This window comes from Gymnodraco acuticeps, unplaced genomic scaffold, assembly GCF_902827175.1.
Source record: "Gymnodraco acuticeps unplaced genomic scaffold, fGymAcu1.1, whole genome shotgun sequence".
Classification (NCBI taxonomy): Eukaryota; Metazoa; Chordata; class Actinopteri; order Perciformes; family Bathydraconidae; genus Gymnodraco; species Gymnodraco acuticeps.
Genome location: NW_022990565.1, coordinates 1364042 through 1378112, shown reverse-complemented (window position 1 = coordinate 1378112; position 14071 = coordinate 1364042). Strand labels below are relative to the sequence as shown.

The 14071-nt window shown below is 42.5% G+C and overlaps 1 protein-coding gene across 1 annotated transcript in view; it reads right to left on the bottom strand.

Annotated features, from left to right (window-relative positions):
- Positions 1 to 8433, bottom strand: part of LOC117553725 (ectonucleotide pyrophosphatase/phosphodiesterase family member 2-like) — an 86380-nt gene extending 77947 nt beyond the window's left edge. The window contains 2 exon segments of the mRNA XM_034227775.1: positions 8173 to 8196; positions 8368 to 8433. Of these exon segments, the coding sequence (XP_034083666.1) occupies positions 8173 to 8196; positions 8368 to 8433 (90 nt within the window).
- Positions 8434 to 14071: the final 5638 nt, after the last annotated feature.

Genomic DNA, 14071 nt, shown 5'->3' with positions numbered 1-14071 from the left:
TTCTGGGGTCATTTGGGTGGATTTTCCATATCTCTGGCCCCCCTTGGTCGATTTTGATGATTGACATCTCTTTCTAACCGTCAGAGCCAATGGAATCGAGGGGAAATCCCACATACACACACACATTACCAAATAAGGAGTGAGAGTGACGCATAGCCAAACCGGAAGCTGCGATAACTCTGGTAGCTACCATTAGCAGCTAACTTTTACTCTCCGATTTTTACATAAAAATGGAATTATGGATTATAAATGATTTTTTCAAAGTGACAGACACATTATCAACCTATGGATTAACCGATTCAGCCGCGTTTTTTCTCGTTTTAATGCCATTGAACACGTCTTTTGATCAGATTGACAGCTACGGTGAGACGATCTCCCGTAAAAGCTCCGTAAAGGTACGTGTTGTGATGTCTGTGTTTGCTTCCCCTGTCGCGAGTTCGGATCGCTCAGTGATGATACTATACCTAAATAATCTGTGGAACCTCAGCTTTAATCGGATATCTTGTATGTGCTGCTACGATAAGTAATAAGGGTATATTTATCTTGAGTTCTGTGCCAAAGTGCGTTAGCATTTTTCGCTCAGGGGTCATTTAGATGCTTCTTATGAGACTTGTGTTTTGTTTTGGTAAAAATGGTTTGTATCGTCAATTAGCTGAGATTATTCCCGTTAATCTGGTATAACACATTAATAGGTTCTTAAATATTAAGATCCCCTGAGACACTGTCATGAAAAACAAAAGACCCGCCTAAGGGGTCTTTGGGGCTTAACAGGGAAAATATCCTGTATAGATGATATTTATAAAGAAAAAAAGTATTAAAAAATGGTAAAAGTACATTTCAAACTGAGTATGCAAAGGTTGAAATTAATTATTGATTAATTATTATGTTGTCGTCCTGTCCTGATAAATCCTGTTAAGCCCCGAGCCTGTTTTTCAGGTCTCAGGCTCGAAAATGACATTCCCAGAACAAATGACCATATCTTCCCTTCTAAAAGGGTTAAATTAATAATCTGTTTTTTTCAAAGCAAGGTTACACCTGTGAGTTGGATGTAGAAGAGTCAGAATCAATATAGATCTTTTTATTTTAAAGTAAATTCAGATTGAACACAGTCAAAAAAATTAAATTATTGTGTCCGTCCAAAAAAAAAGAAATTACTTATAGTGAAAACCACCCTTGAATGATAGGATGGTAGACTAAACGCTTTAGGAATCCAAACTACAACATATAATAAGTACCCTGTATCAAGATTGATGCAAAACAAGTGAAATTTGACCTTTTTAGAGAGATTTTAAAAATAAAATAAAACACTGCTGGGGTCATTTGGGTGGATTTTCCATATCTCTGGCCCCCCTTGGTCGATTTTGATGATTGACATCTCTTTCTAACCGTCAGAGCCAATGGAATCAAGGGGAACTACCACATGCACACACACATTACCAAATAAGGAGTGAGAGTGACGCATAGCCAAAACTGGAAGCTGCGATAACTCTGGTGGCTACCATTAGCAGCTAACTTTTACTCTCCGATTTTTACATAAAAATGGAATTATGGATTATAAATAATTTTTTCAAAGTGACAGACACATTATCAACCTATGGATCAACCGATTCAGCCGCGTTTTTTTGTCTTTGGGGCTTAACAGGGAAAATATCCTGTGTAGATGATATTTATAAAGAAAAAAATTATTAAAAAATTGTAAAAGTACATTTCAAACTGAGTATGCAAAGGTTGAAATTAATTATCTTGGATGAGGGGCCTGTTTTGGGAAGTGTTGTCGTCCTGTGCTGATAATGTCTTTGAAGTAAAAAAAATTTGGGAGTTCAAACCAGGGAGTTGTTGGTTCAATTTGCAACAATAATAATGGAAAGTAGGACATATTCACATTTAGGTAACCTGTGGGTGTGATGATAAAATGTTTATTTGAAAGATTGTTTCATTATGAATCTCTTATTCATCAAAGCTATAACATTGAGTATGACACACTTGGTTATTTTCCCTGGGAGGCACTTTCTTTAGAAGATAAAGAAGATGACGCAGTTTGAGAGAAAGCAAGAGCCCACAGAAATATGTTTTTGGTTACAGCACAGATTTAAACTGAAATGATACAGATGTTTGCTGGTTGTTCACTTAAGAAACTATGAAGGAGCCTGGAGTTCATTGAACCTCATGGTCTGCAGCAAGCCTCTTCTGCCTCATGACGATTCATTGGATGTGTAAAAGCAATAGCCGTTTAGCCGTACGGATTAGTGAAAGCCACAGCTGAACTGCTGTCATAAAGGAGAGTGTTTTAAAGATGTTGAGCAAATTAGGATGCTTTAACACAGAGAGTGGCCCACATATTTACATAACCATTTCACCAGGAGACTATGCTCCAATTCAAACACTGAGTAAGTGCATTGAACACATCTAGGTGTAGTCATGGACTCTGACCTGAATTTCAACAGTCACATTAAAACAATTACTAAGTCTGCATACTATCACCTTGAGAATATATAGAGGATTAAAAGACTAATGTAACAGCAGGATTTGGAAAAACTTGTCCATGCTTTTATCTTCAGTAGACTGGACTACTGTAATGGTGTCTTCACATGTCTCACTAAAAAATCTATTAGGAAGCTGCAGCTGATTCAGAACGCTGCTGCTTGAGTCCTCACTAACACTAAGAAAGTGGATCACATCCCTCCTGTTCTGAAGTCTTTACACTGGCTTCCTGTGTGTCAAAGAATATATTTCAAAATACTGCTGCTGGTTTATAAAGCACTGAATGGTTTAGGCCCAAAATACATTTCTGACCTCCTGCTAAATTATGAACCATCCAGATCTCTCAGGTCTTCAGGGACTGGTCAGCTTTCTGTCCATAGAGTCAGAACTAAACATGGAGAAGCAGTGTTTAGTTATTATGCTCCAAATATCTGGAACAAACTACCAGAAACATGCAGGTTCGTTGCAATTCTTAGAACTTGTATTATTATTCATGTCCCTGTGTTATTAATGTTTTATTATCTTTTTTAATGACAGTTTTTTTTAAATGCAATTTTATAATGTGTTTCCGCTGCAGTATTTCTTAATGCTCTTAATTGTGTTCATTATTGTAAAGCATTTTGAATTGCCTTTAGTTGAAAGGTGCTATATAAATAAAATTGCCTAGCCTTGCTTTTTAATAACGTTTTCCAATATTAAACAATGATAGTAACATGTACTTTTACATACACTTTTTCCTAACGGCCTAACCCTAATTAACGTGGTTCGATTGTATTGGAGCAGGGGTGCACAATACATCGATCGCGATCGACCGGTCAATTGCAAAGTGTGGGTAGATCGCATGGCATTGAAAAAAACAAAACATATATATATATATATTTGTTTTAATGTTAGCCTATCATCCATCCTTACTATGACATTTGCCACTTGATTGACATACAGGTAAGCCAGTCTGAGTTGTATTGTGCCATACGGGTTCATGCAGTTATGAGGGAGCCTCCCCTCCTCATCTGAAGCGCAAATGTGGCGCACTATTATGCGCTTATGCGGCGCAATTAGTGTAAGCGCGCATCAGTTTATCCACCGTTTAGTCCACCCCCCCCATGGCGGCCCTGTAGGTAGATCATTTGGGCTTGGACATTTTAAGAGTAGCTCCCAAGCTGAAAAAGTGTGGGAACCCCTGTATTGGAGAGATAAGACGTTTCTGGAATAAGGAACAAGAACCACTGATTTCAGCAGCCAGTGCATCCATATCCAAAAGCATTGATTCCCAACTTAGGGGTGTAGTTTTTTCTACACAAAACCATGTCACACATTTTCTCTGAAAATATCCAACTTTTGTTGCAAAATACTTCACCTTTAAGTCCTCTAAATAATTCAAATTGGATCATATTGTCTCATACATTATATGGCTTAAGACTATTTGGCCCTCCAAAGTCCTCATGCTACTACTGAGATTGGCTCATGATAAGCTCCACTCAAGCAGAACCATCTACAGCAAAGTGCATGTTCTTTCATTGAACAAATGTTGTCCCTTACGTATACGTCCTTGGCCTAGTTGTATCATTTGTTGATGTATGTAACTCTTGTGCTTCTTTTGTATGTACTTTTATCAAGTTCTTGTGAAAGGTTCTTGCTCTCAAAGTCTTCCTGTAATAATAATGAACTACAGGGGTCCCTCAGGGCTCTGTTCTCGGCCCCCTCTTCTTCTCCCTGGACACAAACTCGCTCGGATCAGTCATTAGCCCGCATGGACACCCAATTAATTCTGTCCTTTCCCCGCTCAGAGACCCAGGTCGTCGCATGCATCTCTGCTTGTCTAGTGGACATCTCTCAGTGGATGTCTGCTCACCACCTCAAGCTCAACCTTGACAAGACTGAACTGCTTTTCCTTCCGGGAAAAGATTGTCCCACTCTTGACCTGACAATCAACTTCGGCACCTCTGTTGTTTCCCCGACTCAGACTGCAAGGAATCTGGGTGTGATCCTAGATAACAACCTGTCCTTCACTGCAAACATCGCTGCTACAACCCGTTGCTGCAGATACACGCTTTACAATATCAGGAAGATACGTCCCCAGCTGACCCAGAAAGCCACGCAGGTTCCGGTCCAGGCTCTCGTCATCTCACGCCTAAACTACTGCAACTCCCTCCTGGCAGGTCTACCTGCATGTGCCATCCGACCTCTGCAGCTCATCCAGAATGCAGCGGCTCGTCTGGTCTTCAACCTTCCTTAATTTTCCCACACCACTCCGCTCCTCCGCTCCCTTCACTGGCTTCCGGTAACTGCTAGAATCCACTTCAAGACACTGGTACTTGCTTACCATGCTGCGAATGGATCTGGCCCTTCCTACATCCAGGACATGGTTAAACCGTACACCCCAGCGCGTGCACTACGCTCTGCATCAGCCAAACGGCTCGCTACACCCTCGCTGCGAGGGGGACCCAAGTTCCCATCAGCAAAAACACGTGGGTTTGCTATCCTGGCTCCAAAATGGTGGAATGAGCTCCCCATTGACATCAGGACAGCAGAAAGCCTGCACATCTTCCGGCGTAGACTGAAAACTCATCTCTTTCGACTCCACTTCGAGCGATAGAACTATTAACGAAGCACTTTTATACTAATAAAGGACTGGCTTACCTAAAGCCAATGGAGTAGCACTTGAAATGTTTGGCTCTATGAAACCTAATGTACTTATATGATTCTGTTTTCTTCAAGGTTGTGTCTTCCTGGTCGAATGTACTTATTGTAAGTCGCTTTGGATAAAAGCGTCAGCTAAATGCAATGTAATGTAATGCATTGTAAATGTACTTATACTTTCCTTGAGTATTTTTCTCTTCATGAGTTTGTTAGAACACTTAAACAATTTTCTAATATTTTTGCTGATATATATAATTTAGATTTGTTTGCATTCGGTTCACTTTATTATTTTTACAACATTTTGTTGATTATAAATACTTAGTTTTACTTAAGTAACATTTCCAATGCAGGACTTTTAATAATATACTTTAACAGTGTGGTATTTGTTCTTTACTTAAGTAAAGGATCTGGATAGGTCTTCCATCACTGCTAGAAAATGAGCAGTTCCTGTCAAAACATCATAACGATCATCCTCATCATCATCCCACCATCTTCAGGGCCGCTCCAGTAACTCACATTGCTGCCTCAGTTTTGTATTTTCCAGTCTCTTCAGGTAAAGCCTGAATCAACAGCTTGCTATGTGATGTGAGGCAAAAGTTCAGATCAGTCACTCACAGGGTTCGATACAATCAATTTGCATTCACGGGGGTAAACACTTCATCTAGTCTAACTGAAAAGCTTAAAACACAGGCAACAGGAACTTTAAAACGACAGAAAAACGCCACAGTTTACCGTACCAAAATTTTCCAATAGGCATGTTCCAAACCGTAATTCCACTTTTGGCATCCCCTGAAAGAAAAAGCTCCCGGAAATAGTGTCAACGAGCAACGCCGGTCGAAAAAGCTTCCTCTGCAGCCTCTGCTATCGATTGAAGCAGAGCGCAGGGGGGTAAAACTCTCTTCATCTTCTCTCTCTCTCTCTCTCTCTCTCTCTCTCTCTCTCTCTCTCCACTCTCTCTCTCTCTCTGCTCTCTCTCTCTCTCTCTCTCTCTCTCTCTTCTTATCTCTCTCTCTCTCTCTCTCTCTCTCTCTCTCTCTCTCTCTCTCTCTCACTCACACACACACACACACACACACACACACACACACTGTTTGCCTTCGCTTTGCCTCTCTCGGTCCTGGGCCAATAAGCATGAAGTACAGCTGCGCTCTGGTACAAGAGTGCGTCGGGTCCGGGTGACGCTCCGGAGTCCAACACAGTCAGCAGCAGAGACCGATCCCCCAGGGCAGGGAGAGGGAGGGTCTCCACGGAGGAGAGGGGCTGCCTGCATGGTCCAGTCGGGCTCAAAGGAATATGGAAGAAACGTGTCACTAATTCGAGTACAAAGAACTATATGCTTACTGAAGAGATGTTCTGCGTTTCCTTCTTCACAGAAACACACAGTGATACATTGCATAAAGAAAAACCCATTTTACACGAAGTGTTGTACACGAGCTACGTTTCCATTTAATTGTCATATTTTAGCAAACTTTGAAAACAAATGTAATAGGGTAAGTTTGGTGATCAGTTAGTTTGTAGCAATTTGTTTTAAGTTAACTGTATAAGCAGAGGGGGAGAAGTACTCGGATCTTGCACTTAAGTAAACGTTAGTACCAGAGTGTAGGAATACTCTGTTACAAGTACAATTCCTGCAATCAAAATGTTGCTCAGTATTGGCATCTAAACGTACTTAAAGTACCAAAGATGCAGATTGGTCCATTTCAGAACAATATGTTTTATAATGATTGATCATTAAAGTGTTCTCAAAGCTGGTAAAGGTGCAACTAGTTTTTTTTAGATTTCACATCATTCATCCAGATCTGTAAAGTAACTAAAGGGATTACATTAATTAATGTCGAGAAAAAGTACACCATTGACCTTTACATTAATTGTATAAGAGATGAAGATAAGAGTAGCAGAAATTGTACTAAAGTATAGTACTTGAGCAAATCTACTTAGTGACTTTACTCCACTGTGTAAAGGCTACTCTGTAAGAATGTCTGCCAGTGAACAGAACAGGACATTTAAAGCCAAAAACAGTAAAGCCATCCAACCAATTCACGAGAGATAATGTATAATTCATGAATTGGTTCATCAGCTAGTATTCTCTTTGATCCATGCTGTCCAGAAACACACAACTTAATTTAATAAGAGTATTCCAATGCAAAGGAATATGCAAGAAGACAGCAAATGTAGAAGCAAACTGATTACAGTTTAAGTCATGTCTTAATGTATTTTATTCTTTATGATGTATGTATCATAAATGTTTTGGACAATAAAGTATATCGTATCAGATTGCGTCGTATTGTGATGTATCGTATCGTATTGTATGTTTTAATAATCTTTGTTACTCTCAATGATTTAAGCAATTAACGATTGAGCAGAGGGGTCAGAGGTCAGGGGCAGCTGGTCAATGTTAAGTCTCATCGCGAGGATACATCAAGCCTCAGTTATTTTGTTTAATGAAAGCAACTGCTCCACATGCTACAAGTAAGCTGGACCATGAGCACTGTGCGTTCTGCTTGTCATTTGACATGCTTATAAATGCAAATGGATCTTCCCAACCATGAGAAATCTGTTGTACTGTAGACCAAGGTGAAATACTAAGGACACAGACTGATGGCTTGTGTTATGAGCCGCATTGTGTCAGCCAGGCCTCAGATCACTAAATACCCTTAGTTCTTCCTAGGAAGTGATATAAAACCTGAGATACCTGAGGCCTGCAGTGAGCTAACAGTGAGCGGAGCTGTGAGACAGAGAAGTGAATACCTCAGTGTTTTCCTCTCTCTCAAAAGGACAAAGCTGCCTGGCTGTGCAGAGAGCTCTCCTGCTGAAATCTGTCACTGCACTCCGGCTCTGCAGGAGATAAATACCTGCCAGATCTCTGTGCGAGATCAGCCTCCATAAGAAGTTTGTCTGCTCTGTGAGTTCGGATGAATACCGCAGACAGACAGCTTATTTTCACAGCGCCGCTATCAAAACACATGAGGGCTTTTGGAAGGCTGCACTCTGCCAGGAACATGTTGTTCATGGGGGGTGAACAAATCTGACTGCTTTGAAAGTGATCTGTACATCCATCACCTCAGGGTAAACGTCCTACAAAGACCACACATAAACAGTCACAAACGCACACACACAAGCACACACACACAGGAAAGGGCTTACAAAGATATTCAAAGGTACGAGCACAAACGATAAAGACTCACTCAGAGTTGTTTCTGAGTGGTTGTGAACCGTGTGTGTGGGGATGAAAACGTAGACACACACCTGCCCCTGGCACAGATTACCCAAAGCCTGTGATTGGCCGATGTGGCCCCCTTCACCCGAGGCCATGCTTAGCTGATCCTGCAGAGTTCAGCTCTAGTTTCAGTGCACCTGGACTCGGCCTCCATGCGGGTCAGACATCAGCAGGATGTAGACAGGTACGGTCCGGCGGGCATTCAAAAACACACACACTCTTCTGAACATCTGTCACATGTGTTTTTTTGTTCTGTCGATTTTACTCAAATATACAATTCCAGTTTAATTTTTTATTGGTGTTTAAAGGTTCTTCATCTGCATTAAGATCCTTTCATTTTATTTGAAGAAACTTTGAAGAATGGCCTTTTAATGTGTCACTTGAAATAAATTCACTAAATATTTTTGTTAATTTGTGTTGTTTGCTAGAAAAATCTTTAGAACTAAAGATTTTTTTATATTATAGGTAATTGAGCTGATGTTTTTATCCACATTTTAATAATATAGACATATCTTTGGAAATAATTTGGGGTTTTCTAATCTTGCCCAAGGACACATTGACATATTGACTGCAGGTCATGGGGATCAAACCACTGAACCTACGATTGGTAGAGGGACATTTTTGTATGAGAATTTCCTTTTTTTATTGTTTGCATCTTTAAAAGGAATCATTATATTCAAATCTCCTTACAGGTGCAGGATGTCACATGTGTGGCTTTGTTTACACCCATCATGGTGATGTAATGTGATCCTGCATCAAAGCACTGAGGAGATCCAGGCTTCAGTGCCCGAGGACGAGCTTACCCAGACATTAAGCTGATGATGGCCTCAGTCACCTCCCGACCACACTGACATTACAGACGCTCTGTTTAGGTAAAAAAGTTAAAGTCTTTTTTGTGTGCATACAAACAATTTATTTTATTGGTTTCAAGTATAATCTTTCCCCAGTGTGTTTGCACTCTTTTCCAAACTAATTTTGCAATTAAACTCTCCAGTGTGTGTCCCAATGCGATGTATGTCAAAATGCACTATGACTGGCGGATAGTGCACACAAAATGTGTGGAACACTGGTATGGGGGTTATTCCCTATCTTTATTCAAGAGCGTGGTATTTAAATTTGAGAGCATACTTTATATATTTATTTCCCTCAAACCCTGTCCTCGCACTCAAATAGTGCCTGCTTGCACTTAGATTTGCTCTGCTTGTGCTCAAACTGTACGCTTGCACTCAGATATTACATTACATTACATTACATTGCATTTAGCTGACGCTTTTATCCAAAGCGACTTACAATAAGTACATTCGACCAGGAAGACACAACCTTGAAGAAAACAGAATCATATAAGTACATCAGGTTTCATAGAGCCAAACATTTCAAGTGCTACTCAACTGGCTTTAGGTAAGCCAGTCCTTTATTAGTATAAAAGTGCTTCGTTAATAGTTCTAACGCTCGAAGTGGAGTCGAAAGAGATGAGTTTTCAGTTTGCGCCGGAAGATGTGCAAGCTATCTGCCGTCCTGATGTCAATGGGGAGCTCATTCCACCATCTTGGAGCCAGGATAGCAAACCCACGTGTTTTTGCTGATGGGAACTTGGGTCCCCCTCGCAGCGAGGGCGCAGCGAGTCGTTTGGCTGATGCAGAGCGTAGTGCACGCGCTGGGGTGTACGGTTTAACCATGTCCTGGATGTAGGAAGGGCCAGATCCATTCGCAGCATGGTAAGCAAGTACCAGTGTCTTGAAGTGGATTCTAGCAGTTACCGGAAGCCAGTGAAGGGAGCGGAGGAGCGGAGTGGTGTGGGAAAATTTAGGAAGGTTGAAGACCAGACGAGCCGCTGCATTCTGGATGAGCTGCAGAGGTCGGATGGCACATGCAGGTAGACTAGCCAGGAGGGAGTTGCAGTAGTCTAGGCGTGAGATGACGAGAGCCTGGACCAGAACCTGAGTCGCTTTCTGTGTCAGCTGGGGACGTATCTTCCTGATGTTGTAAAGCGTGTATCTGCAGCAACGGGTTGTAGCAGCGATGTTTGCAGTGAAGGACAGGTTGTTATCTCGGGTCACACCCAGATTCCTTGCAGTCTGAGTCGGGGAAACAACTGAGGTGTCGATGTTGATTGTTAGGTCAAGAGTGGGACAATCTTTTCCCGGGCGGTAGAGCAGCTCAGTCTTGTCAAGGTTGAGCTTGAGGTGGTGAGCAGACATCCACTGAGAGATGTCAGCTAGACAAGCAGAGATGCGTGCAACGACCTGGGTCTCTGAGCGGGGAAAGGACAGAATTAATTGGGTGTCGTCAGCGTAGCAGTGGTAAGAAAAACCATGCGGGCTAATGACTGATCCAAGCGAGTTTGTGTACAGGGAGAAGAGGAGGGGACCAATAACAGAGCCCTGAGGGACCCCTGTAGTTAATTGACAAGGGTCGGACTCAGACCCTCTCCAAGTCACCCTGTAGGTACGGTCTTTCAGGTATGAGGTGAGGAGGGAAAGAGCAGAGCCTGAAACTCCATGTTTTTGGAGAGTGCGAAGGAGGATCTGATGGTTCACCGTGTCGAATGCAGCAGACAGGTCCAACAGGATGATGGCAGAGGAGAGGGATGCAGTTTTGGCAGTGTGCAGTTCCTCCGTGACAGCAATGAGAGCAGTTTCTGTGGAGTGACCTGCCTTGAAACCAGACTGGTGCTGATCCAGAAGGTTGTTCTGATTGAGATAACAGGAGAGTTGTTTAAAGACAGCGCGTTCAATTGATTTAGACAGGAACGGGAGGAGAGAGACAGGCCTGTAGTTTATAACATCAGACGGGTTGAGAGTGGGTTTCTTTAGGAGAGGGTTTACTCTTGCCTCCTTGAGACTGTTTGGAAAGTGACCAGAAGTTAGAGAAGTGTTGATGAAATGGGTGAGAAACGGTAGAATATCAGGAGCGATAGTCTGAAGGAGGTTTGAAGGGATAGGGTCCAGAGGACAGGTGGTAGGGCTGATATATTGCTGTTTACAGATTTTTTCTGCTCTCAGATTTATTCTGTGCGCGCTCAAAACTTTTGTGCAACAATCCTGTCAAAATCCCTCAACCAATAGGAGGCCTGGTGTCCTTGCGGGTGCGTTTGCTTTACTTATTACAGCGTCCCGTAAGGGCGGTTACTCTTTGGTTTATAAACTCCCGCCCTCCACGGCTTTATAACATAGCATGTACTTCACTTGTTTGATTTACAACTACCTTACATAATAGCTACGTTCAGTGGCGGACTGGGACTAAAAATCAGCCCTTGAATAAAATAAAATCGTCCCTCCGTTGCCTTCTGCACAGAACATATTGCGAGGTGGTTGCTATGCAACAACAATAACAGACAGCGAATGTCGTCATTTAGGTGCTTTTTTTTTCTGGAGATAGGCACTTCTCAATCCACTCCTCCATAGTAAGGCCACCCCGGAGGTCGAAGTTAACTTTAAATGTTTCCATCTTAAGCTTTGTAAGTTAGTTAGTTAGTTAGTTTGGAAATGGGGGACCCTGATGTAAACAAGACGAAAGTCTTTCTCTGGTCTGCATCCCCTTAACAATTGTATGTTTTGAGCTGTACTGTACTGTACCCAATATACAAGCTGTTAATAAACTTTACAATCAATCAATCAATCAAAGTTTCGTGACGGACGTAATGTAACAGTTGTAACGGTTCTCAGACGCGGAGGGATACTGATTTGTGAAAAGTAACAACAACTATTCCCTGGATATACCATATCACGGCTAAGAAACATCAGATTGCTTGATTTAACTTGTCCATTTTATAAACATATACTAACTGTGCTTAACCCCCCCCCCCCCCCCCCCCCAAAAAAAAGTTGTAAATCAAACAAATGCAGTACATGCTATGTTATAAAGCCGTGGAGGGCGGGAGTTTATAAACCAAAGAGTAACCGCCCTTACAGGACGCTGTAATAAGAAAAGCGAACACACCCGCAAGGACACCTGGCCTCCTATTGGTTGAGGGATTTTGACAGGCTTGTTGCACAAAAGTTTCGAGCGCGCACAGAATAAATCTGAGAGCAGAACAAATCTGTAAACAGCAATATATCTGAGTGCAAGCGTACAGTTTGAGCAGAAGCAGAGCAAATCTAAGTGCAAGCAGGCACTAGTTGAGTGTGAGGACAGGGTTTGAGGGAAAGAAATACATAAAGTATGCTCTCAAATTTAAATACCACGCTCTTGAATAAAGATAGGGAATAACCCCCATACACTGGACGCTTCTAGCCAAGCACCCAGGAAGTGCGCCGGATAATGTAACAACAAGGTTTCCCTATGACTTTCACAAAATGGCGGGGTTTTCTTATTTTAGCTGAATGAAATAGCCACTATGAACACTTCAATAGCCCTACATATTATTAGGTCCTAAAAGTCATAAAATGCACTAAAGGATTAATCAAGAGTCCTTTGTTCCTTCCCATTCATGACTGAGGCGAGAGCTGTTGTTACATGGTGGATTGGTTTAGCAAAAATGCAAGTTCACATGCTCTATGGACCCAATCAAGGATGATCCAGGCTTTTTTTGTTTTCTAGACTCTAGAGCCAAGCCATTTTGGCTTCATGAGCCACTGAGCATTGGTCAGAGCCTCCAACATTGAATATCTTTATCAATCCATGCTTCTCAACTGCAACGTGACGGAAGTTATGCGACCATAAGTTTCTCCACTCAACACAACACTACAAATTAAAGTTATACTTTATACACTATGTAAGTAACGTTCCAATAAATGCTGAAGTCCACAAACAGGATCCTGGCGTAGGTTCCTGCTGGGTCCAGGTGCTGGAGGAGGAAGTGAAGGGCCATGTTGACAGCGTCGTCCACAGACCTGTTGGCTCTGTAGGCGAACTGCAGGGGGTCCAGGACGGGGTCTGTGATGGATTTCAGGTGGGACAGGACAAGGCGCTCAAAGGACTTCATAACCACAGAGGTCAGGGCGACGGGTCTGTAGTCATTTAATCCTGTGGTCCTTGTTTTCTTGGGAACCGGGATGATGGAGTAAGACTGACAAAGACATTGGAGTCCTGCGGGAGTCACGAGGGTGGCAAAGAGGAGGCAAATCCTACTTTGATTGAGCTAAGTATCGCTGGTGTTTTATTTTATTTGGTTGTTTAGCCCCTCATGCTATAATCATGTGTATTTTCTCCATTCCTGTTTATGTGTCTTCTCGCAATTATCACTGGCCCCGTGTATCTCGTAATCGCTATGACCGGCCTGCTCTCGTCTATCCCACATGCTCCACTGAGATCCAACATCTAGTTTCAGGCGGCCTGTGGAACTGCCAGTCAGCTGTTCCTAAGGCTGACTTCATCTCTGGCTACGCCTCCCTGCAGACCCTGGATTTCCTTGCTCTCACTGAGACGTGGATTACTCCATCCAACACATCCACCCCAGCAGCTCTCTCCACAGCATATTCCTTCTCCCATACACCCAGACCAACTGGCAGAGGAGGTGGCACTGGTCTCCTGCTCTCTCCCAAATGGAGCTTTTCCCTCTTCAAGCTACCTAACTTCACTCCTTCCACCTTTGAGTTCCATGCCGTCACAGTAACCCATCCTATACAATTAACCATTGTTGTTCTCTACCGTCCACCAGGCGCCTTGGGGGACTTCTTGGAGGAATTAGATCATCTCCTCTCACACATCCCTGAAACTGGCCCTCCCGCTGTACTTCTCGGAGACTTCAACCTCCAGACAGGGAAGATAGACGAACTAACATCTCTGTTAACC